General features: G+C 36.7%; 1 protein-coding gene across 3 annotated transcripts in view; it reads left to right on the top strand.

Annotated features, from left to right (window-relative positions):
- The window catches only part of LOC149258518 (uncharacterized), a 320,770-nt gene that overhangs the window by 220,899 nt on the left and 77,452 nt on the right, over positions 1-22,419 (top strand). For 2 of the 3 annotated variants that reach the window (XM_089415470.1, XM_089415474.1), the window contains exons 7-9: positions 895-992; positions 20,705-20,827; positions 21,905-21,994. In XM_089415470.1, the coding sequence (XP_089271596.1) occupies positions 895-992; positions 20,705-20,827; positions 21,905-21,994 (311 nt within the window). Of the gene's footprint in view, positions 1-894; positions 993-15,425; positions 16,071-20,704; positions 20,828-21,904; positions 21,995-22,419 lie in introns of those variants that run through there. The other variant, XM_089415476.1, reaches the window with a different exon arrangement.

Below are 22,419 nucleotides of genomic sequence, written 5' to 3'. Positions count from 1 at the left end.
AGTCCACTAGTCAAAGTTTGCAGCCTTCTTCCTTAGTAAAGCCTAGTTAAAACAGTATCAATCTCTTGGTCAAAGGAGAGATAAAGTCTGCGGTCAAACTGTAACCAGACCTGCAGCCAAACCAGTCAATGCATTTCCAGAAATCCTCGGTCAAAGTCTTGTCAAATTTGGCTTCCAAGACAGTGAAAGAATGCGATCAAGCCAAGTCAAAATCTCCCAAGTCAAAGCTGGTCAAAACAGTCCCAAAACAGAAAGTCAACACTGGTCAACAGAAGTGTTTCTCTCTCCTTCGCATGTGTGAACTCAGACCTGCAATTTTCAGAGAAGATCGAACCAAATGAAGAAGGAATGATGTGTGATGATGCCTCCAAGTGACGTGACCTTAGATGTATTCATAGGTGGTCTTGGGTGTTGAATTTCCTCTTCCAGGCCGACTTGTGCTTTTTGATGTGACATGGACCAGCGTTAAAATAATAATTTTCCAATGTGCAAATTAAATTCTTTCAAGGGCCAGTGGGGTCTCCTTAGGGTTTGTAGGGCTTATCCAAGGAGGGAATTTCTCCCTCAGCTGCTGTATTTCAACACTATTTCGAGATTTTATCACTATCTGATCAAAGTGTTTTGGTTGAGTGTAAAATGGCAGAGCCTTTAGTGACAATGTTTTCGTCTTGTTAAGAAATTGTTTCTATTATCTTTCTATAGCGTCTACTGGTTTTTATTTTTTCATTATTGTAGCTTTTGATCAGCAGTTCGGAAGTAACATTACTGCTTCTATGAGTTTCTGTATTTATATCTGTTTGTGAGTTCTTGTGTTTCTATTGAAATGCATCTATTGAATTTGGAGTTACTAGTTTTGTTATTGGCCTAAAGCTTTTACTATGCATTTCTTTGAAGGTGAAACTGTGGATGAACCTCCAAGCCCTTCCGTGAAGAGGACTGAGGAGCCCGGAACTGTTGTAGTTCATGAAGTCAAGTGCAAATTATATGTGAAGGTATATTGCACAAAATTGTATGAACTATTTATATAAGTGGGTTGTCTTGACTCTTCACTCTTGGGAAACGTTATGTCTCCATCCATATTTAGAATGACAAAATTTTGGATTTTTACTTAAAGGAAACTTTCAACATTCTTCACACAACTACACGTAGGCTTTTTTGGGATGTTGTAAGATTCTTTTTTAACAAAATGCATTGATCTCTCTTTCGATTTAGCTTTCCAAATGTTTATTGCTATAGTGATTAAAAGGTTAACTTTCTAAATGTTTACATCTGTTGTGATTAACAGGTTAGCTTTCAAATGTTTACAGCTGTAGTCACTAACACGTTATAAAATGTTCAGTTGTTAAATCTAAACCATGACTGATGAACTAGAACTAGGCGTTGCGTATTTTTACAAGACCAGGACTCAACAGAGTTAATGTAGGCCATGAATATCAAGCTTTCAGTAAAGTATTTAGAATATGCAATAGGAAGCATAAAGATCATAATGTCATTGCCATGCACCATTCCTGAATTTGGACAATACAAATTGAGGGACTGAACTGTTATAGCACCTCTAGCTTTTGATTCAATTTCTATGATGCTTCTGTGTCATATATTCCAGAGCTTCTAATTCTTTTTTCTTGAAAGTGGTTGAATCATTGTAGATGGATGATTTCTGAATGCTGAAGGACTGGGTGTGGAATTGGAGTGGCCCTTGGATGGGTTCACATTTCTATGTTGCTAATCTTTTATTTACCCAGTGCTTGGAGATCAGTTCCTTTTGAATACCTTGTATGGTTCTATTGTATCCTAGTTAAAACCCTGTTCAGGTGATGCTGATAAATTAGCACACAATTGAAAAGTTTGAGATGAGGCAGATAAATTTATTTGCATTTGGAGATTGATTGTGAATAATAAAACATTTCTAAGGGCTGAGGATATAGGTATTGAGCAAGGCTATTTTGAGGGAGCATCCATGAACTTTTATCCTGGCTACTACGATGCCATGCTGGCAGATCAAAGCAAATTGAAAAGTTGTAATAGCAATTGATTAAGCCTCTGTAACTGCAAGTGAGAAAAAGAAAGATGATTCACCTGTCTTTCTTTCATGTAAAATTTTTATTCTCAAGATGAACCATGAGTTAAGGAAAACAAATCCTTGAACTGGTACTGCAGCAGCAGGTGATAAAGGGAAGATGATGACTTGGATTCATTTTGTTGAATGTTGTTGTCATTGATGTCAACATTTGTTATTGAATGCTCTTAATATTTGTATGGATTGCATTAGTTGGAAGCTCCAATGGAAGAATGGCTGGAAACCCTAGTAGCCCCTCATTTGTTGAAGTTTTTGAGGACGAAAATCAGTGCATTCGATTCTGCTGGTATGTTGCACGCCACGAGAGCCTTCATGGTTTCAGAAATATTCTTATTTGAAGTTTGAAGCCCCAACTTGTGGGCAAAACCCCCAAAGGTTGATGATATGGCAGCTCTTCTTTGGTCAAGACAAATGCTCATGTCATAAGGATCTTCACCAAGAATTAAAATAGTGTTTCTTAAGATTGATTATGAAAATTTGTTTTCAAATCAAGAGCATTTGAGGGTTTGGCTCCAAAAAAGCATTTGAAGTTCAAAATTCAAAACCCCTCAAAGGGGGTTTTCCCTCCATTATTTTTTAATTTCAAATATGTGTCACCCTCCAAAATAGCAATTCGGCTGCCTCTTGTGGAGCCCTCCAAAACTATATAAGGTGACCTCAACTCATCTCCTAGGTAGAAAAATTAATGAATCTCATTTGATAAAGTTCTGAAATTAGAACTTCAGCGCTGAGGTTTCATTGAAAATCCAACGAGAACCTTGTTTGAAAGGAGTCTTCGGTCATGGTTTGGTTATGCCCTATTAATGGTTTCACTGGGATATTATTTCATCTCTGTGGGTTTCTATTACAATTCAGCGAAGGTTTCTTTTTAGTACAGGACTGCCATTCCTCTGGAAAGGTCGAGGTCTGTTGTTGGAAATTGAAGTGATCCAAAACTCCAGAACAATCAGTACAAACTCTGCGATTACCAAGAATGATTCGTTGGGCAAATTTAGAATAAAAAATGTAGCTTCCTAAAGTGTCTTGTTGCCTACATTTCTGTGTATGATTTGTTGAAGTTCGGACCCTAAAACTTCTGCAGTCTTTGTCTTTTTTGAAAAAGGTCTCAGCTTGCATATCACTGGGTCAACGGCATCAATTTTGAGTTCAAAGTATCTACTTCTCTGCGATTCTTGGAAGGAGAGACCTCTTATCTTGCTGGCACAAGACTAAAGACAGAGAACTGTAGCATGAAGGACTAAAATTCTGATCATATCTGAAGTAGTGTTGGGCTAGGTTTTTTGAGTTATGCGGCCTTGATGTTCAAGTCATTCTGGAACCTAAATCTGTACAGAGGATATCGACCTTCATATTTTTGACCAGTAAGGGTAAACATCTCAGTAGTATTGCAACCTAGTAAATCCAAGACATTTTGATTTCATACTGTTCTGTGCCGTTTATGAAAGTCCAAGCCTTGCACAGTGACATGATCAAATAGACTGATTGGTTGTGCATCGAGTCAAACACTGGATATAAAGGTATATATGATGCCCTAATCAAACTGAGCTAGCTGAAATGCTCAGGTATGTTCACCGTAATGTAAGTTTGAATTGAAGAAAATTATTGACTTGTTGCGTATGTGCCATATATTTGAAGAAGTGCACACAACTGAGTTTAGGGTGTCTTGTTCAAGATCATTATTCAAGCACATCTTAAGCTGCAAAGCACACTTTTGATGACGCATCAAATTGTCATTTTGAGCAAAGGGTTCACTGTTTAGTCCAAACTTGCAAAAGGGAGCTTGATAGTAGTAGGGTTTTATACCAATGTTTTGTAGCTTCAAGTAAGAATCTTTTGATTGTTGCAGAAGTGTAAAAAAGTATCTCTTCATCTTACAACAGGGTTTGTCAGCAGTCTTATTATCATCATTGCTTGCAGTAAGGACAGAGACAGTAATTGAACACTTGCATTGACAACATATGACAGTGCCTTTGTATTCCATAACCTTATGACAGTGCCCTTGATCTAACTTAACAATGCTCTTGGTATATGACGGAGAACTTTGACAAGGCAATAATCCTTGATGACAGTGACCTTGTTGTATATAACAATGACTTGAATTTATTGACTTTGACATAGCAATTGAGTTGGTTACATAACAGTGACCCTGATGAAAGACAGTGGCAGTATCACTTGTGATAATGTTGTTGTGACTATAAGAATCATACCTAAAGAGTTTTGTCAGTGAAAGAAAAATTATATGCTTATATATAATGTCACTAACATTTGGATGGATGAGATAGGATGCCTGTATGATATTGTTGATGAGCAGAGACTGTAGTATGAACTGTGCATATTGAGACAGGGTTGTGGCATTTATGCATGGGGTACATTGCAGAAGAGGACAAGATTGTTGACAATAATCTACATAACAATTATGATAGTGTGGTTTCTACAGTGAGGGCATCCATTTGATTGTTGGCTTGTTTGGTAGTAATTGCAGCATTGTTGGGTGAAAATTATGTACAGGTGTGTTAGAAAATCAGAAAGGCAGAAATATTTATTTTTATCTTGATAATTACTTGTGATTTCTTAGCAATATTTATTAACTTCTTTTATGTCTTCTTTTATCTTATCATCAAGCAACCTATGTCATAGGGTTCGCCGAATTGGAACCTTTGGGTTCGAAATTCAGCGAACCCCAAAAATAATTTGAAATTCATTCAGGTTCGCCAAACTTGAAATTCGAACGTCAAGGTGAACCTAAACGAACTCGAACCTCAAGTGAATTCGAACCTAAAGGTGAACCTAAAGACGAATTTCATTGAATTTTATTAAAAAATTGGGGTTCGATCTTAGGGTTTGCGGATTTATTTTGATGGTTTACGAGAAAAACCATGGGCGGAAGAAGGTTGAGGTTGTTCCTGCCAATTTTTTTTTCCTTTATTTACTATGCCTCTCTAAGCATTTGCACAAGCTGAGTCAAGGAGGTTGTGTCGGTGTGAGCCGGTGAGGTGCTGAGTGCATTTGTATTGTGCTGTGCGCTATGCAAATTCTAGAGTGTTCGTGAATCGTAATTTCTTCCATCTGGGTTCTGGTCTATAGATAGCAACAGTCTGAGTTATTTCTGGATTGAATTGTCATTTCTCATGGAGTATCGTCGATTTGGTTTGGTGTGATCGTGCTGTGTGCATTGTGCGGTGTTCATCCAAGCAGCAACCTTGTGAGTCCAAGTCCGGAACTTCCAACTTCCCAACGCGTTTTCTTCAGGATCCAGGTTAGTCTTTCATAAATCCCCATCCATTGCATTTTCCTTCCAAGTTCCAAACTTCCAATGTAATATTCGTTAAACTAAGTAAAAATGAATAATCCTCGACCAACAATAGCACTAATGTTACTCTCATCCAGAGATTGAGGGATGCTGAGGAGCATGTGGAGGCTTCTAGTTAGCACTTTCAGGCAGAGTAGACCACCAGTGAGATTTTCCACTTATTTGGCCTTGTCGAGCAACATTAGTGAGTCCGAGCATTCAAATTTTGAGGGTGTTGTAGATGAGCAGGTTTGGAGGGATGCCACGGTGGAGGAGAATAACTCCATCATGAGGAATGATGTATGGGACATTAAGCTGAGGTTGGAGGGAAAATCTGTGGTTACTTCTGTTTGGATCTATAGGATTAAACATGCAACTGATGGCAATGTCAAGGTGCACAAGGCAAGGTTTGTGGCAAGAGGGTTCTCCTAGCAGGGAGAGTGGATTACAAGGAGAGATTCGCCCCTATTGCCAGATATGCATTCATTAGAGCAATTATGTCCATTTCTTTAGAGATGGGGTGTAGGATACATCAGATGGATGTGAAGACTACTTTCCTCAACAGGGCGATTGAGGAAAGTGGATGAATGTGGAGGATACATCAGTTGGAGGTGCATATTGAGCAACCTTAGGGATTTGAGGTGGCACGGGAGAGAATCTCAAGTATGCAAATTGAAGAAGGCCCTTTATGGGATGAAGCAGGCTCTGTGCGCATGGTTTGCTAGGATCGATGGATATCTTCTTAGTTTGGGCTTCACCAAGAGTGATGCAAACTCTATTATAACTTGTACTATGTGCTTGTTGAGGGTGAGCCACTCATCTTGGTACTTTATGTGGATGATCTCTTCTTTACAGGATCAAAGAAGCTCATAGGGAGGTGCAAGGAGGACCTTGCTTCAGAGTTCAAGATGAAGGACATTGGCTTGATGCACTACTTTATGGGATTGGAGGTGTGACAACATCCAGGAGAGATTTTTCTTGGGTGGTGAAAGTATGCAGTGGAGATCTTGAGGAGGCTTAGGATGGAGGATTGCAAGCCTATGTCTACATTGATGATCACTAACTTGAAGAAGGTTAATGCTTCTAATGGAAAGTTAGCGGATCCCACACTATATAGGCAGCTGATAGATTCCTTATTGTAATTGGTCAACACTAGGCCAAATATATGTTTTGTTGTGAACACACTCAACCAATTCATGGTGGAGACGAGACAAGTTCATTGAGTGGCAGTGAAGCATGTGCTGAAGTACTTGTGAGGTATGATGGACTTTGGATTGAGATATGTTAGAGTTGGTGGAGTGGAGATGCTGGGGTAAGTGGATTTTGATTGGGCTAGGAGTTTTGTGGACAAAAAATCCACATTTGGATGTTGTTTTAGGTTGGGATTAGCTATGATCTCGTGGTACAATAGGAAGCAACAATTAGTGGTAATTAGTTTAGCAGAGGCATAATACATGGTAGTGAGCATGGCAAGTTGTGAGGCAGTATGGCTTCGCAAGATGCTTGCAGGTCTATTTGATCTTGAGATGTTGCCAACTATGATTCATTGTGATAATCAGATTTGCATTAAGCTCTTTGAAAGTCTTGCGTTTCATGACAAATCCAAGCATGTCGAGATCAAATATCACTTCATTAGAGACAGGGTTCAGAGAGGTGCTATGAGATTGTAGTACAATTCCACATAGGGGTAGGTGTCAGATATTCTCAGTAAGCCTCTAGTGGAAGGGAAGTTTGTGAAGTACTGAGATAAGCTAGGGGTGGTGGAGAATCCCTTCATTGCCTAGAGGGAGTGTTGAAGCTTATAGTAGCTTCAGAAGGTCTTCTGCATAGGCTTGGTGTCTTAGCATGTGGAAGATGATTTATTGCCTTTTTAGGTGCTTGCTTGGTGGAGTAAGTGATTTATGTCTTCTTTCCTAAGTCTAACTTAGGAAAAGTACAATGTTGAAAGCCAATTAATTATTGTGGACTATTAAGTCATTTTTTAAGGATAAATAATTTAATTATTTAAGTGACTTATAAGTGATCTCAATCATTGATCTCTAATATCTTCTAAAAGGGAGATTAGGGTTAGGGATTTGGGTTTAATGAAGATTTTAATAGAGCTCTGTTGACCACTAGAGTGGCACTTGATGATTATATGAAGACTCCATGCCCAAGGATGAACTAAATGACACTTCTACCATAAGATATCATCAGATTAATATAGTTTCTAAACTCTACTTCTTCTTCATCATTTTCTATTATACCCAAATTCCACACCCCGCGGGGAGATTGTAAAAGTGATGCTAGTATGAGGAGTTTTAAGTCATGTAACAGGCCTAGGTAGCCTGGGACCTTGTCATCAAGTGAGTATTACTTTGGGAGAGCTTTTTCACTTAATTAATTATTATCTCCCTACCAGGACTTAATAATTGATTGAGCTTTTCCCTTCAAATATACCGCAAAGCGGAGTATGAGTTGATGGTGAGGCTTTGGGTGAGTCCTAGTGTCTAGGGTCAATGTTTATTATCATACTAGATCACACAATTTTTTTGGTGGAATTTGGTTAGGTTTAGGTAGTCATTTTTTAATTTTTTAGATTTCCCGCAGGGTGGAAATTGTAATAAATATTGTATTTGTAATGTAATAAGTGATTTCTAGAGAAGTTGTATGGGGTATGAGTAATAAAATTTGCACCTCGCACCCTCAACTTTCTACTATGACACACTTTGAGGGGTTAAAAATGTGTTTTGAACCCTCAAAACCTACTTTTCCAAAGTTTAGTGGGAAATTTGACAATTAATTAAGCCATAAATTAAATAAATGGAGAAAAATAAATATACACACATGCTAAATGTTGTGGAAATGAGATGGAAAATTATGGAGGAGTTAAAGTGAAGTTCTAAGGTGATGTGGATTCCCAAAATCAAGGAAAAGACATGTGCTCAAATAAAATCCAATTTTTGGCATTAAATGAGAAAGTTGCTTACTTGGAAATCCAAATTAGTGAAGTTAATGCACATTTGGGAGGATTTGGGAGAATATTTGGTGGCACTTTTTGTGGAAAATTGTCGCCACATGGGTTACCACCCATCTACGCTTGTCATTCCATCTTAAAATTCAAATTTGGCAGATAAGGGAAGAAGAAAATGATGCCCACTTGCTAGAAACCAATTTTTACACTTGGCATTGGAGCTCCATTCAACAAATTCGAATTTCTCTTTGGGATTGTCACCTTATGCCACTTGTTTAATCACTTGTACATTGGGATTTTCTCCTAACTCTCTATGCAATGTAGCCATGAGCTCTCATATTGTATCATGTTATGAGCTATTGGGCTTGAGGAGACTCTGCCTGTTTGTACTTTCATATTTTTAATAGAATCAAGATTTGGGGGCTACATGGATTATGTTCTCTTGGCATAATGAGGCGACTTCTTTTCATGCTAGTGATTTTATGTGCATTTCCTTTTGCATATTGAATGAATATTAGATTGTATTTTGCTATTTTATTTGGAATGGTGTGTGCAAGCTATCTTGCACACCCATTGATTTAGACTTATATTTTAGGAATAAGATTTCCAACTCATTTTAGGAGAAATGTTTGGTTATCTTGTTTATTATATTGCTCTAATCCATGTATGAACTAATATCTCTTTTAAGTGTGTAGGAAAGGTTTTCGTTTTGTTTGCAGGAATCCATCCGAAAGTGGGGCAAATCTTCACGAGATCAAACAACTCCTGGAGACATAGCGATCCAAGATTTAGCCATCTTCCACTCCAAAGTCTTCCATACAATGAAGCAAGAGGGAGTTTCTTCACTCTATAGTTACCTGATCATCATTTAAATACTTCTTTGATTCTAGATTTTTAAAGTCATATTTGCTATTCAAGAGCCATCATCAAAACTAGACAAGTATGGGGGTTTACTCCCAATACTTGCGCTAGTATTTTTGTACATTAAATTTGTATTTTAGTTTGTTTATTTGTAACTAAGTCTTGGTTTTCATTTTGCAATCCATAAGCTTGAAGAGTTGGACAACAAAGAGCTTGGAGGAGAGATATTGAGAAACTACTTATTTGTGCGCATGCAGGACCTCTTCACCCATTTCAAGGATCGATTTTTCAATGGAGGCGTGGGCCTTATTGAGCCTTGTAGCTTGTTGTTGTATATTCTTCAGAGAGAGTTTAGCCTTGTTAAATTTCTGCACTTTGTAAAATATCTCTCTCATATTGTGGGCAGCCCTTTAGAGGCATTTTAACCCCCTCTGAAGCACTAATAAAATAAAATCTCTGTTTTGAGGGAGGTTGAGATTTTTTCCATGGCATTCTCCTTTCTCATTTGAGGAGGAAATTCTTATGGTTTGACTGATTTTTTGCTTCTAATTTTCTTAACTTCTAACAGTTAATTTCATGCTTAAGAATTAATTCATTTCAATCCATGTGCAATTGTTTCTAATTTTAAATCTCTTACATGCATTAGCTTCAACTTGTAAATTTTGAATAAATTCTATCTTATGTGCAAACATTCAACATTGAGGCAAGTTTTGATTATTCTTTTAAATATATGTTTTACTTTTTTTATTATACATATTAGAAACTTTTGAAGCAAATTCTTGGAACAATCATAGCTTTAAAACAATCTACTTCATTTGCTTATTTTCCATGCAAGAACATATGAGTTCATTTACATGCTAAATTTTCAAAGTTTTACAAACTATCTCATTTTGCATTTATGAAACATTTGCATGTAAGTATATTTTAATTGGGGAATTTACACAATCTGGAATCTCATTTAGACATTTTAGTATAGGAAGGGTTCCAAGCCAGGCTCCCAAAGTCTCACTAGAATTAACCTCCAAGCATAAGCTTGGTTAATAGAAAGTATAGGGAAAAAGACTTCCTTGGAAAGTTCTTCCATCTGGTACGAAGTAAGGTAAAAGCATTGTGACCTTGCAATTATGAAAGTGGCTTGCCCCCTTGTAGGAACAAAGGCACACGCTGGCTCGCATGATTCAGGGGAAGAGTATCATTAATGACACCTTTGTGCCCTCACCCCCTCTTTCTTATAGTCACCCTAATTTTTACCCTTTGGTAAGAGCTCAAGAGGACTTCTCACTTAACTTAGGCATCTTAGATTAAAAATAACTACGACTAACTGCATCAAAATCTAGTATAAGTGCATTTCATGCTAATACATGTTATAGTTTTACTTGTAATTGTCCAATGTACTTGTCATTGTTGAATATTCTATGTTGGCAAGCATTGTTTCATTTTCCTTTTGCAAGTAGAACACTAATTGCTTTTCCTTTTGTAAGATATCTCTATATGCTTTGATTTAGGCATTGATTATATTTTGAAAGCATTTTATATCTTGTATCAATTAGTGTGTTAACATCTTTGTTTCCATTTCAAGATTGTTTTTCTTTTATTGTTGAAAGCATTCTACTTTTGTTTTGAGCAAATGTATCTTTCATTTATGTTGAACAATTTATTTTAAAGCATTGGTTTTATGGTTTTATCATGTTAATGATTTTATTGCTCATATCATATTTTGCTCATTATTCTTAAAAGTAATCCACTTTCACTTTAACATCTCTCCTAGAACTTCACATTTCTTTTAACTTAGTTTTCCATATTAGAGACCACCCCCCATAGCTAACCTAGGAGATAGCTTAAACAGAGAGAGAAGAGATTTAGTGTGACAACCCCTTCTCTTAGTTCCCTACCACCAACTACACTTTGTGGGGTTGAAGACTTTTCACACTGACTTGTAGGTAGGTGTAGGCGGTAGGGTCAACATCTTTGGCGCCGTTGCCGGGGACAAGTCTTCTTGTACCTGGATATACAACTAACCTTTGATTTTTTTTTTTTTTTGCATGTTGGATTTTAGAGTTAGATTCCTGTTCAAATGGTGACCCCACTTATTTGATTTTTCTGCAAGGATTTCTTCTTGAAGCCTTCTTCTCGTAGACTTCTTGCTAATCTTGGACATGAGCCTCTCTCTAGTATCCATTTGCTCTTTCAGGGTCAAGTTAGCATAACATCATGAATGATTTGTTTGCCCCTTATGATTTTACTAACATTCCAGGCTATCCAAATTTTATTCCGAATGAAGAGGCTATTGAAAAGTCGCCTAGTTTTCTAGGTAACAATGCCATTCTAGCGAAACTCACCTTAGGAATTTCCACCTTTGTGTGAGACAATGATGCCATAATATTAACCATGAGAACATTAAAATGAGACTTTTCATCTTTCATTAGATGGCGATGCTATGGATTGGTTCATAGACTTACATGCTAACAGTTTCGATTCTCTAGAATCAATCATTGATGCCTTTGAAGAAAAATATGGAGATGAATGAAAATCAAAGCGAAAACTGATGAGAATGATAAGGATCTCACCAAGGAGTTGACTCGAATGATTAAGGATATGCAACTCAACCAAACTCAACTCATTAAGATCATGGAGGTAAATCATGCACAAGTAATAAAGGCCATGGAAGTCAATCATTCTAGTCAAATGGCCGCTCTTCAAAATAGGTTGCTTGCCATGGTAGAAAAACAAGTGCAATTAATCGACACCATGGAAACAAATCATGCCAAGGAAATAAGTGTTATGAAGGCCAATCAGATCACTTTTCAGAATAGGCTGGAGAAAATGGAAAGATTACAGGTACAAAAATTCCATCTTAGGATCGATGACGGATGAGAAAAGAACAAAGAAACAAATCATAAGCCTCCTGATCCACTTAAGCAATCTTCATCTCATTATGAGGAGGTCATTTACTCCATTGAAAAATGGCTAATTGATGGAGATCTGGATAACAAGGAAACTGAGGGGAATTAGATTTATACTTATGAGATTGATCCATCACCCATGTCAGAGCAAACGCAGAATGGAGAAAGGTAGGTCACAAAAGTCTTGGATACTTAAAATATCTGAGCATCTTCAAGATCGGGCAAAAAGGTCTACTTTGATCACATCAACATCAACATCACAATTTATTAAAAAGAAAAGAAAAAATCAGAAAGGATTTGGTAAATTTGATGACCATGTACAACATAGTGTTGGGACGGATCAAAGTCCTAAGTTATTGAGAATTGGACAGGGCACATCAGAAAAGCAGCCCATGGATCTGCTCGAAAGTAAGAAGGTTCTCAGCATGAACTTCATAGAGGATATCTGATGCCATGAGACATCTTTTTTTATCATATTTCTAACCTTATCCCTTGTCATTTTTGGTTAAGTAGTTTTATTTCATGAATAAATTGTCATTCATGCTCTTAGAATAAATTTCCATTTCTTCATTTATGTACTTTATTTCATTTGATGATATTTTAAATGGATACTGCGGATATATGTCTTTTGTCAGTGGATGCGGATTCCTGGTTCTTGCACACTATCCCTTCATAATAGCATGCATCCTCATATGGAGCCAAATGTTGACCACTGGAGTGGCACTTGATGTTAATATGAAGACTCCATGCCCAAGATGAACCAAATGACACTTGTACCATCAGATATCATCAGATTACTAGAGTTTCTATACTCTACTTCTTTTTCTTTATCATTTTATGTTGTTCTTAGATTCCACACCCTGTGGAGACATTGTAAAAATGATGCTAGTATGAGGAGTTTTGATTCATGTAACAGGCCTAGGTAGCCTAGAACCTTGTCATCAAGCGAGTATTACTTTGGGAGGTTTTTTTCACTTAATTAATTATCATCTCCCTATCAAGACTTAATAATTAATTGAGTTTTTCCCTCCAAATATACCTCAAAAACGGAGTACGTCTTGATGGTGAGGCCTTGGGTAAGTCCTAGTGTCTAGGGTCGATGTTTATTATCATACTAGATCACACAATATTTTTTTGTGGAATTTGGTCAGGTCTAGGTAGTCGTTTTATTTTTTTATTTTTTTAGCTTTCCCGCAAGATGGAAATTGCAATAAAAAATGTATATGTAATGTAATAAGTGATGTCTAGAGAAGTTGTATGGGGTATGAGTAATAAAATTTGCAACTCTAGCCCTCAAATTTCTATCAGTGTTGTTAAAAGCGCGATTAAATAGCGCTTTTTTCCCTAAGCCGATTTAATCGCGCTTTTTATGGGAAAAAAGCGCCTAAATTTTTTTTTGCAGCTTTTTTGAAAAAAACACGCTTTTTTCGAAAAAAGCCCGCTTTTTTCGTAAAAAAGCTTGGTAGTCCGTGACAGCACGATTTATAATGAAAATTTGGATTGATTAATTATTATTTCATGATCTTTGTACAGGTTGGAGTCCCAGCGACTTAATGACATGGTCTACGTCTACTACAATCTTCGATTGTGGGTGAGGCAACTTGAGAGGACACCTGATGTGGATGCCATCTCATTGGATGGGATTGACACCACTGCTGCATGGAGGGTTGAGGCCGAGAGGCCTCTCATGGATTCTACTGATGATTGGTTAGTGCAGGATGAGGGGGAGGAGGAGGAGGAGGAGGAGCAGGAGGAGGAGCAGGTGGAGGAGGAGGAGCAGGAGGAGGAGGTGACACCGCCTACCCGGGCTACCACTAGGACCAATAGAGGACGTGGTCTACCTCCTGTAGCTCATACTTCTAGTTCTTCAGCTTCTAGAGCACATCAGACTCCATTGCCATTTCCACCAGCACAGGCACCAGCATCTACATCTAGAGGGAAAGAGAAAGCTGTGACATTTTCTCGCAAGAGGGGCAGAGGAAATCAATAGGATTAGACTTTCATTTTATTGTATATGAGTCTATGACATTATGACATGATGAGATACATTATCATATTTTTTGTTGATATTTTGAGGCTGAGCTGGGACTCAGGAGTCAGGACTTACTATTCAGGACATGATTCAATGTTATGTGTGATTTTAGCGCTAGAAATGATATTAAACATCTTATATATTAGTTTTCTTATCATATTTATGTGTCAATGTATTTATTTTATGTTGCAGATGGTTTAGATATTAAAAAAATTGAAAAAAAATGAAAAAAATGAATATTTTTGTACCAAATGCTTTTTTCCCGCTTTTTCTGCTTTTTTCCTGCTTTTTCCGATTTTTTCCGCTTCATTCCCGGCGCCGATTTAATCCCGCTCGCGCTTTTAACAACATTGATTTCTACTATGACACACTTTGAGGGGTTAAAAATGTGTTTTGAACCATCAAAACACATTTTTTCTAAGTCTAATGGGAAATTTGACAATTAATTAAGCCATAAATTAAATAAATGGAGAAAAATAAATATCCACACATGCTAAATGTTGTGGAATTGAGGTTGAAAATTATGGAGGAGTTAAAGTGAAGTCCCAAGGTGATGTGGACTCCCAAAATCAAGGAAATGACGTGCTCAAATAAAATCGAATTTCTGGCATTAAATGAGAAAATTGCATACTTGGAAATTCGAATTAGTGAAGTTAATGCACGTTTGGGAGGATTTGGGAGAATATTTGGTGGAGATTTTTGTGGGAAATGGTTCCCACATGGGTTACCACCCATCTACACTTGTCATTCCATCATAAAATTTGATTTTGGCTTATAAGGGAAGAAGAAAATGATGTCCACTTGCCATAAATCAATTTTTACACTTGGCATTGAAACTCCATTCAACATATTTGAATTTCTCTTTAGGAGTGTCACCTCATGCCACTTGTTTAATCACTTCTACATTGAGATTTGTTCCCAACTCTCTATATAATGGAGCCATGGGCTCTCATATTGTATCATGTTATGAGCTATTGGGCTTGAGGAGACTCTGCCTGTTTGTACTTGCATATTTTTAATATAATCAAGACTTTGGGGCTACATGGCTTATGTTCTTTTGGTGTAATGAGGTGAATTCTTTTCATGCTAGTGCTTTCATGTTCATTTTATTTTTCATATTGAATGAATATTAGATTGTATTTTGCCATTTTATTTGGATTGGTGTGTGCAAACTATTTTGCACACCCATTGATTTAGAGTTATATTCTAGGAATAGACTTTCCAACTCATTTTAGGAGAAATGTTTGGTTATCTTGTTTATTATATTGCTCTAATCCATGTATGAACTAATATCTCTTTCAAGTGTGTAGGAAAGATTTTTGTTTTGTGTACAAAAATCCATTTGGAAGTGGGGGAAATCTTCACGAGATCAACCAACTCCTGGAGCCATAGCGATCCAAGACTTAGCCATCTTCCACTCCAAAGTCTTCCATCCAAAGAAGCAAGAGGGATTTTCTTCACTCTATAGTTACTTGATCATCATTTAAATACTTCTTTGATTCTAGCTTTTCAAAGTCATATTTTCTATTCAAGAGCCATCATTAAAACTAGGCAAGTATGGGGGTTTACTCCCAATACTTGAGTTAGTATTTTTGTACATTAAATTTGTATTTTAGTTTGTTTATTTTTAACTAAGTTTTGGTTTTTATTTTGCAGCCCATAAGCTTGAAGCATTGGACAACAAAGAGCTTGGAGGAGAGACATTGAAAAACTACTTATTTGTGTGCATGCAGGACCCCCTCACCCATTTCAAGAATCGATTTTTCAAGGGAGGCCGTGAGCCTTATTGAGCCTTGTAGCTTGTTGTATATTCTTGAGAGAGAGTTTAGCCTTGTTAAATTTCTGCACTTTGTAAAAGATCTCTCTCATATTGTGAGCAGCCCTTTCGAAACATTTTAACCCCTCTCAAGCACTAATAAAATAAAATTTCTGTCTTGAGGGAGCTTGAGATTTTTCCCATGGCGTCCCCCTTCTTCATTTGAAATCGAAATTCTTATGGTTTGATTGATTTTTTGCTTCTAGTTTTCTTAACTTCTAACACTTAATTTCGTGCTTAAGAATTAACTCATTCCAATCTACATGCAATTGTTTCTAATTTTAAATCTCTTACATGCATTAGCTTCAACTTGTAAATTTTGAGTAGATTCTATCTTATGTGCAAACATTCAACATTGAGACAAGTTCTGATTATTCCTTCGAGTACATGTTTCACTTTTTGATTATATACATTAGTAAGTTTTGAAGCAAATTCTAATGGAACAATCGTAGCTTTAAAGCAATCTACTTCATTTGCTTATTTTCCATGTAAGAACATATGAGTTCATTTACATGCTAAATTTTCAAAGTTTTACAAACTATCTCGTTTTCCATTTACGAAGCATTTGCATGTAAGTATATTTTAATTGGAGAATTTACATAATCTGCACTCTTATTTAGGCATTTTAGCATAGGAAGACTTCCAAGCCAGACTCCCTTAGGCTCACTAAAATTAACCTCCAAGCATAAGCTTGGTTGATAGAAAGTATAGGGAAAAAGACTTTCTTGGAAAGTTCTTCCATCTGGTACAAAGTAAGGTAAAAGCGTTGTGACCTTGCAGTTATGAAGGTGGCTTGTCCCCTTGTAGGAACGAAGGCACACACTGGCTCGCAAGACTCAGGGGACGGGTATCGTTAATGACACCTTTGTGCCCTCACCCCCTCTTTCCTACAATCGCCATAATTTTTACCCTTTGGTAAGAGCTAAAGAGGAGAACTTCTCACTTAACTTAGGCATCTTAGATTAAAAATAACTAAGACTAATTGCATCAAAATCTAGTATAAGTGCATCTCATGCTAATATATCTTATAGTTTTACTTGCAATTATCCATTCTATTTGTCATAGTTGAATATTTTATGTTGGCAAGCATTGTTTCATTTTCCCTTTGCAAGTAGAACACAAATTGTTTTTCTTTTTGCAAGATATCTCTATATGCTTTGATTTAGGCATTGATTATATTTTGAAAGCATTTTATATCTTGTATCCATTAGTGTGTTAACATCTTTGTTTCCATTTCAGAATTGCTTTGCTTTCATTGTTGAAAACATTCTACTTTTGTTTTGAGCAAATGTTTCTTTCATTTATGTTGAACAATTTATTTTAAAGCATTGGTTTTATGGTTTTATCATGTTAATGATTTTTATTTCTCATATCATATTTTGCTCATAATTCTTAAAAGTAATCCACTTTCACTTTAACATCTCTCCTAGAACTTGACATTTCTTTTAACTTAGTTTTCCATATTAGGGACCATTGCCCATAGCTAACCTAAGAGATAGCTTAAACAGAGAGAGAAGGGATTTAGTGTGACAACCCCTTCTCTTAGTTCCCTGCCACAAACCATACCTTGTGGGGTTGAAGGCTTTCCTCACTGATTTGTAGGCAGGTGCAGGCGGCAGGGTCAACAAGGCCTAAGGAAGGGGTGAAGAAGACACAAGAGATGAGACACAATAAGAGAGCGATCTTCTCCAATGCGAGTGGCTCAGTAGACTGAAGTGAAGAGGAAAACTACAGGAGGAATCAAGGGCGTATCTAGGAGGCCGCGTTGTTGAAGAGAGGAAAGTCAATTTAATTGGAGAAGACAATTTGCTAGAGGCCTAGTTGTTGATTTGTGGTAGCATTAGATGTGCTCTAGCCATGAAAATTGGTGGAGAGGCTAAGGCGCATAAGATCTCCAAGACCCAAAAATGGTTTGGGGAAATTCCACTCGGTTGGAGAGTTATTAAAATAATTAATATTTTTAATGGGGTTCCTAAGTCTAAATTTAGGAAAATTAAAATATTAATGGGTATTAATATAAAACTGGGTGAGAATGTTCTAAATGACATGGATCAAGCCAAATCTAATTTTAGTCGTTGATTAGGGACATAATCTCGACCGTTGAATTGTCAACAAGAAAAGTATAAAAGGAGGCTTGAGGGTCAGTTGGAAAAACACCATATTGATCAGTCAGTTCGATTTTCTAGAGCGGGGTTTGTTGAGAGAATCGAATCAGTGATCTGTCGCAGTGAGGGGCAGTTCGGCATGAGACTGAGAATACATAACAGAGAGGCAGAGATAGTGCCAGAGAGACAATGCGGAGCCTGGAGAGGCTGACGCAGAGGCAGCTAGGAGCTACGTAGAGGCTGAAGAGGCCAGCGTGGGTGACGCAGAGGGTCTGAGAGCTGACGTAGGGCCAAGAGGTAGCGCCGAAATAATTTTCGTGGGGCAGACTAAGTGCTGGTGGGCCAGGAAGGGTGATGCAGTCCCTGCAGAGTGACGCAGAGCAATGGAAGCTGCCATAGTTGCTGTGGGATCGTTCATCCGGTGTTTGATCAACCAAAATATTTGTCTCTGAGGAGAGCTACTACTACCGAGGACATTCTTTGTTGGGTGAGTCATTTCTGGCACCCTAGATGTATTCAGAAGCTGCTTAATAATAAAACCCTCATATCTACTGCACCGGTTTTCCCGCATTGGGGTTTTCCGGGGACGATTGCCCAAAAATAACGGTGTCCCTTGTGTGCTTGTCTCAGTTATTTCAGTTGTGGATCTGTATATGAGTTAAGGTTGCATTTGTGTTTATTTCAGTATTTATATGTATAAATAACTTGTTAATGGAATAAACAAGTAGGAGAAATTAAACAAGAAAATGCACTAGGGATTTCTAACGCGTCAAACTTAGGAATTTCAACACGAGTTTCTTGAGGCGCAGTGGCAACTTGTAGGGAAAGACACAGGGTCGATTTTCCAGCAGATTGTTGGGCCGAATTTCTCCAGGCCAGATTACTTCAGAGTTTGATTTCCAGGAGGCTGAGTTCATCCAGTGGGGGCCGAGTTACAGGTTCCAGCAATTGTATTTTTCCTTGTAATACTCTGTGGGTTGAAAACCCTGATTTTCCAGATTAATGAATGACGGAGAATTGTTGAGGGTATTTATCTGTTGCAATGTGTGATTGATCTCTCCAAATTTTTATTTCCACTGCATATAATTTCTAGAGGTCAAAATACCTGTGATTTTCTTTTTCAGCAATTCAGAATTTGTTTGGTTAATTAAATAAATTGCTGGGAATAAATAATTGCCATGAGAAAATAAATCTGGGCTGGTATTAAAAGATTTCACATTTTTCACTGTCACAATCTCCGGGTCTCAGAAAACTTCATACTCCAGGGATCAACCTACTAAACCACAAATTTAATGTTTTGATTCCCTTTGTTTCAGCTGACAGGCCTGCAATTTCGTCTACATTTTCCGAATAAATAGGCTGTTCTAAAGTTCCATTCACTTATAAACTTGCTGATGCTAGTTAAACCTCCATTCCTCCTGAAACACCATGCTAGGATTGTTATTCCGGCAATAACGAATTTTCTCCCAGTATAGAATTGAGCAAGGTAGCATCAAAGAGATCAAATCACTATAATTCCTTTTGATTCCAATGTCACAGCTCCACGCCAATGAAGATCTTGCCCTCATTGCTCATTCTGATTGTGCTCATCTTTGATCATACGTAGACTTCTAGAATAAGTCTACTTTTATTATAATAATTTTATTATATCACATGTTTGAATTATCCCTTCAATGTGCAAATTCCATTGCGCATGTTTTCTATGTCCTATGGTTCAAGCATATTAGTTTTGAATCTAATATAGAAATTTAATTTATGACTTCTCTCATTTATGTGTATTAAATGGCAAATTGCCAATAAATTATGGTTAGTGTTATGAAACCAATAATCATATCATGTTGCGCTTAGGTTTATTGTTTTGCATATTAGTAATTTTGTTTTATAGAATTTTAAATATTTTATGTATGTATATATATGACGTGCCCTTGTCCCTGCACACCTACACACTATGTTTTTCAAAAGTAATGTCCCTGCGCAAGTGAATGCTGTCTACCTTGATTACTTGGGTATTTTGCTGCATTTCTGTTTTATAATTCATTATTGCCCTCCTTGATTTTTGTCATTATGAATATAACAAATTTATAATTGAAATTATGAATGCCCTTTTCCATTTTTAGAATCTTATTGGGCTTCGTGTTGGCTTTCCTCATTGTGCAATTTGTTTAGAATGTTTTTTACTTTACTGGTAATTTGACACTACAGCACCCTTGCAAAGTGTTTTATTCTTGAGTTGAAATTCACTAAGTTAGGCTTACAGATTTTAACTTGCTTTTACTTTGGTCCCTAGCTCAGGTGCCCTAGTTTGTATTTGTCAGCATATAAACTATCTTTCTGCTTTAACACAGCCATACCATACTGCTTTGCACTCTACCCCTTGATTATGGACTCTGAGATATTCACATATGAGTGTCTCATGGTGCTTAAAGTTTTCCCATACTCAACTTATGTTTTGTTCTGAATTTGTTTCCAGAATGTCAATTGTTTATCATCCATGTCTTCTCTTTATGAATCATATGCTGAAATGGTATGGAAAATCTAGTAGATGATTTGAATTCTTGTTGAGGAACTGTGAATCATGTTGTTGCTATTTTGAATATTTCTTGCGAAAGTGGCAAGAAAAAACATCTTTTTATGCTAAATGCTAATACAAACTTCCATTTACTTTCAGTCTGACAACAGTGGAGATAAACCTTGGAAAGATATGGGCATGGGACAGCTTTGTATCAAGTGCAAAGAGGATGTTAAAAGAGGAACAAAGGAGGCGAAGGCAAAAGTTGTGGTCCGAAATGATGTAATCTTCTACTTATTCTACTTTTGAGATTGATGCTGTTTTAAATAATTAGGTCCCTAGAAATATAATATGGCATCTAAAATGACACCAAAGTTCAACTCAATCTGTTGCACCAGGTTCTATCAGTTTGCCTCTTTTCTTTTATGCAACACTTTGAATTTTGCTTTTCATGTTATTTTGCATTTTTCCTTTGGGGAATGCTTGTTCATAATTTTCCTGTGCTTGATGCTTATGCTAGTTTGAAGAAAATAAATTTGTTTTGGATCAAATTACATTTTATTTCAAGGATGCCCAAAATAATAATGCATCTCAATGATGAGAATCATGGACTCTGGCCAATTCAAGACTCATATGTGTTCTATCTTGTTTGATTTTCTATATATTTGTTCTATTTTCAATACATGTCATGGATCCATTTTAGGCTGTGTATTGTATAGGGATTGTAATATCAAATAAGCTTGTGATGTAATATTCCTGAGGGCAACAAAATTTGTAGGGAGAAATTGTGTTTGTGTATGCATGCATGCTTGCTTTTTTAACAGCAATTTATATGGTGATGAAGGTGAGATGTGACAGCCACAGTGGTGGTTACTAGGGTTCCCCTAAAATAGGGAATCAGGAGTTCATTTGAATTTTGATTGTCACTGTGTCTTGAATCTTCTTGGTGGAAATTTTGTTGTGTGGAGAAGTGTTGCATTAATTAGAAAGGTTAGGTATAGAGAACTCACATTGAGGAGGGAAGATTTTATATTCTTTTCTTCTAATTTTTATTTTTCACCAATTTTTAGCTGTTTAGGGTGGAATAATCTTCTGTAAATGTGTTCTCACCCCTTATTCTGAGGAATGTGTTTTGTGGACATAATATAAACATTGTTTTATTTCTGAAGGTAATTTTGGGTTATCACAGTTTTATTCGTAACTCTAGCCAGGGGGTTGTTATTGGGTTGTTTCCTTTTGTTCTTTCTAAAATAGCTTAACTTAATATTTTTTGGTAACATAACAGAGTCTTCAATGTTTAATCTTTTGTTTACTAGTACAAGGCAAAGGTCTAATTTGGTTGTATGTTTTTCATAACAGGTTGGAAAAGTGCTGCTTAATGCACTTCTGTATCCAAATATCAGATTGAACATGCAAAAAAACACAATAACAACAATTTTTCATACAGCGGTAATGTTTTGGACATTCTCATAATTTAAACTAGAGATAATTTTCTTTTCAAACCTTTGATTTTTTACAATTATCATTATACTTGCATTGCATTGAACAACTGATTTTGGTCTCTGCACATGGAAAACATAAAATGTAACCATTTTGGCTCTTTCACTCATTAGTTACCACAAGGGTTTTCATGTTAGCAATCCTTTTTAGACTCTCCTACTTTGTATTAAAGGAAGGTCATTAAGTTTTTATGTGTTGTTATCCTAATGGGATCAAGATGAAATGATAATGTTGTTGGATGTGTACTGCCACCTTAAAGATGTAATTTGTACAGGTCAAGGGTTCTCAATCACAGTTAAAATGAACAACAACCAAGACAGTTGATTGAGATCTGTCTGGGCATTGGCATGTGGTCAATTAGCGGAGTAGGTCCA

Source organism: Pinus tabuliformis, chromosome 6 (genome assembly GCF_031772625.1).
Source record: "Pinus tabuliformis cultivar Carrire ecotype Pingquan chromosome 6, CPIR1, whole genome shotgun sequence".
Taxonomy (NCBI): domain Eukaryota; kingdom Viridiplantae; phylum Streptophyta; class Pinopsida; order Pinales; family Pinaceae; genus Pinus; species Pinus tabuliformis.
The sequence above is the reverse complement of the archived record's forward strand: the minus strand, read 5'-3'. Positions and strand labels throughout refer to the sequence as shown.